The sequence below is a fragment of the Eimeria mitis genome, genomic scaffold, assembly GCF_000499745.2.
Source record: "Eimeria mitis Houghton genomic scaffold, Emh_scaff1693, whole genome shotgun sequence".
NCBI lineage: Eukaryota > Apicomplexa > Conoidasida > Eucoccidiorida > Eimeriidae > Eimeria > Eimeria mitis.
In genome coordinates this window covers 1-3,140 of record NW_013570008.1, presented here as the reverse complement: position 1 = coordinate 3,140, position 3,140 = coordinate 1, and the positions used below count along the sequence as shown (strand labels likewise).

At 62.1% G+C, this 3,140-nt stretch overlaps 1 protein-coding gene across 1 annotated transcript in view; it reads left to right on the top strand.

Annotated features, from left to right (window-relative positions):
• The window catches only part of EMH_0041890 (uncharacterized protein), a gene marked incomplete at both ends in the record, with an annotated part of 7,780 nt that extends 5,021 nt beyond the window's left edge, over window positions 1-2,759 (top strand). Inside the window, 4 exons of the mRNA XM_013495676.1 lie at window positions 3-829; window positions 1,041-1,508; window positions 1,662-2,476; window positions 2,680-2,759. Coding sequence (XP_013351130.1) covers window positions 3-829; window positions 1,041-1,508; window positions 1,662-2,476; window positions 2,680-2,759 — 2,190 coding nt within the window. The remainder of the gene's footprint in view (window positions 1-2; window positions 830-1,040; window positions 1,509-1,661; window positions 2,477-2,679) is intronic.
• Window positions 2,760-3,140: the final 381 nt, after the last annotated feature.

The following is a 3,140-nucleotide window of genomic DNA, read 5'->3' as shown; positions in this document are numbered from 1 at the left end:
AGCAGCAACAGCAGCAGCAGCAGCAGCAGCAACAGCAGCAGCAGCAGCAGCAGCAGCAGCAGCAGCAGGCAGATGAGAGCAGCAGTGAATGGGGTCGAGTTAGTAAAGTGTCTGCGGCTACAGGCAGCCCAACGCCGCGCTCAGCAGCAGCAGCAGCAGCAGCAGCAGCAGGAACAGCAATTGTGGCTGCAGCAGGAGCAACAGAAGCAGCTGCAGCAAACAAAGCAGCAGCAGCAAACGAAGTAGCAGCAGCAGCAGCAACGACATCCGAGCTGCTGGATTCCCCCGAGGTTCGCATGGCTCTTCCCTCAGCAGCAGCAACAGCAGCAGCAGCAACAGCAACAGCAGCAACAGCAGCAGCAGCAACAGCAGCAGCAGCAACAGCAGCAGCAGCAGCACCAGCAGCAGCAGCAGCAGCAGCAGCAGAATCCATATCTCTCGTCAGCAACTCCATGCGAATCCGCGTGGCTGACGTCGTCCTCGGTTTAGCTGAGCTTCGCCAATATCAGCAGCAGCAGCAGCAGCAGCAGCAGCAGCAACAGCAGCAGCAGCAGCAGCAGCAGCAGCAGCAGGGTTGGTGCTTAACAGTGGCTCGACATGGGGGCCCCCAAGGCCAGCTGCTGCAGCGCTGGCGGATTCCCCTCAGTGCCTTGGGGGCCCCCCATATACCTGAGGAGATCCTCGTGCTGCAGCCTGCTGCTGCTGCTGCTGCTGCTGCTGACCCTGCATGCATCTGCTTTCCTCTGCAGCAGCAGCAGCAACAGCAGCAGCTGCAGCAACAGCAGCAGCAGCAGCAGCAGGATAATCGTCCTACTGGCAGCACCCAGAAGTAAGCCCCCATGATTCATCTTCCCCTTGCTGCTGCTGCTGCTGCTGGTTTTTCTCTCCATAGACCGCTGCTGCTGCTACTGCTGCTGCTGCTCCTGCTGTTATCGTTGCTGTTGCTGCTGCTGCATGTTTGTATTTACTTTTTCTGTGTGTTGCTGCAGCAGCAGCCGCGAGCATCTATCTTTTACTTTGTTTTCTGCTGCTGACGCCAGCTGTCTCCTTGAGGAGACAGTTGTAGCGAGTGCGCTGCTGAGCGTTCCGGGGGGTACGGGGGCCCCCCTGGCCGAGGCTGCTCTCAGTTTGCTGCTGCACCAGGGGGCCCCCGAGGCCCCCCTGGCTGCACCGGGGGCCCCCAGGGGCCCCTCAGACGATGCACCTGCAAGCGTGGGGCCCCATGGGGGCCCCACAGGTCGTGTCTTGGGCCGGCTACTGCTTGCAGTGGAGCTGATAGCATACCAGGGGCCCCCAGGGGGGCCCCTAGGAGGAGCTGCAGGGGGGGCCCCCGGGGGGCCCCCTGTAAGTGGGTCTGGTGGGGGGCCCCCGTCATGGGCTGTTGATGTAGCTGAGATGCCGCCAGGGGTATTCCTGTGTCGTGGGGGGCCCCCCAAGCCTGCTGAGGGGCCCCCAGGCAGCGCGAAGGGAGAGTGGATGGATTGGGGGCCCCTATGTGCCCTGCTGCGGTAGGTAGAGATGAGACGTACACTGCTGCTGCTGCTGCTGCTGCTGCTGTTGCTGCTGCTGCCGATAGAGGTGATGCTGCTGATGTAATTGGTGGTGCTGCTTGGGTATCTGTTGCTGCTGCTGCTGCTGCTGCTTCTGCTTGTTTGCTGCAGCGAGAGGGGGGCCCCCGAGGCGTTGGAGGTGCTGCTGCGGGCAGTGAGGGGGCCCCCTGCTGCTGCAGTGCTGGTGAGGCCCCTCCTGACCCTGGGGGCCCTCCACCGACTAGCAGCAAAGCTGAAGCCTCGTCTCCCCTATCTCCTGCGGGAGATGCTGCAGCGCTACCAGCAGCAGCAGCAGCAGCAGCAGCAGCAGCAGCAGCAGCAGCAACAGCAGCAGCGGCGGGAGCAGTTTGGGTTTGGCTTGCTGCAGTGGAGTGAGTTTCAGTCGCTGCTGCTGCAGGCGATAGATGCTGCTGTCCCTCCATCCCCTTCCTCTTCTGACTTACAAAACACCCTCACCAGCAGCAGCAGCAGCAGCAGCAGCAGCAGCAGCAGCAGCAGCAGCTTGACAGCAGATGAGTGGCTGCTGCTGCACGGCTGCTTAGCTTTCCGCTATGTATGGAGAGGAGAAGGGGGCACAGAAGAGGTCTTCGACTTGTGGGCGGCAGCTCGCTCGATGCTCTGCTGTCTCCTCCTGGGGGCCCCCAGGGGGCCCCCACAGCAGCCAGCAGCAGCAGCAGCAGCTGCTGCTGCTGCAGCACCTGCTGCAGCAGCAGGTGCTGCTGCTGCAGCACCTGCTGCTGCGGCTTGCAGCCGTCTCTCACCCTCTCTGAGGGAACTCCTCCTTATCATAGGGGGCGAAGATGACGAGGGCACAGCAGCAGCAGCAGCAGCAGCAGCAGCAGCAACAGCAGCAGCAGCAGCAGCACCAACAGCAGTGCTAGCAGCACCGCCAACAGCAGCAATAGCAGCAGCAGAACATGCAACAGGTAGAGGATTGCCTTCATCTCCTTCTTCTTTTACTTTCTGTACCCTTGGGGGCCCCCAGGGGGCCCCCGGGGGCCCCCATATAAGAATACGGTTGAGGGTAGAGAAGGGTAGGGGCCTCAGGAGACTGGGGGCCCTCTTGCCTTCCTCCTTTGTTACTGCTGCAGTTGTGCTGCTGCCTCCTCTTGCTGCAGCTGTCTCTCAGCTTGGGGGGCCCCCCCGCCAGGGGGGCCCCCTGGGGGCCCCTCAGGGGCCCCCAAGCCAGACGGGGGCCCCCCATTCTAGTTTGTTCTTCTCTATGCTGTATGCTGAACAAGGGTACAGCTCTGTCATCTATAGAAACAAAAACCCTTGCTGGGATTGGGCTGCAACCCTTGGGGGCCCCCCTCTTGCTGAGATATGTGCTGCAGTAACTGCAGCAGCAGCAGCAGCAGCAGCAGCAGCAGCAAGAGGGGCCCCCCATGATGCTGCTGCTGCTGCAGCACTAAGCACAGCAGCAGACACTCTTAAGGGTCTCCAGAAGGGGCCCCACCCCTGGCCACCAACGCGACCAGCAGCAGCAGCAGAACCACCAGCAGCAGCAGCAGCAGGTGCTGCTGCTGCTGCTGCTGCTGCTGCGCTGCTGCCGCTGCTGGCTGTCCGTCTGACCATTTGGCTGCTGGATCT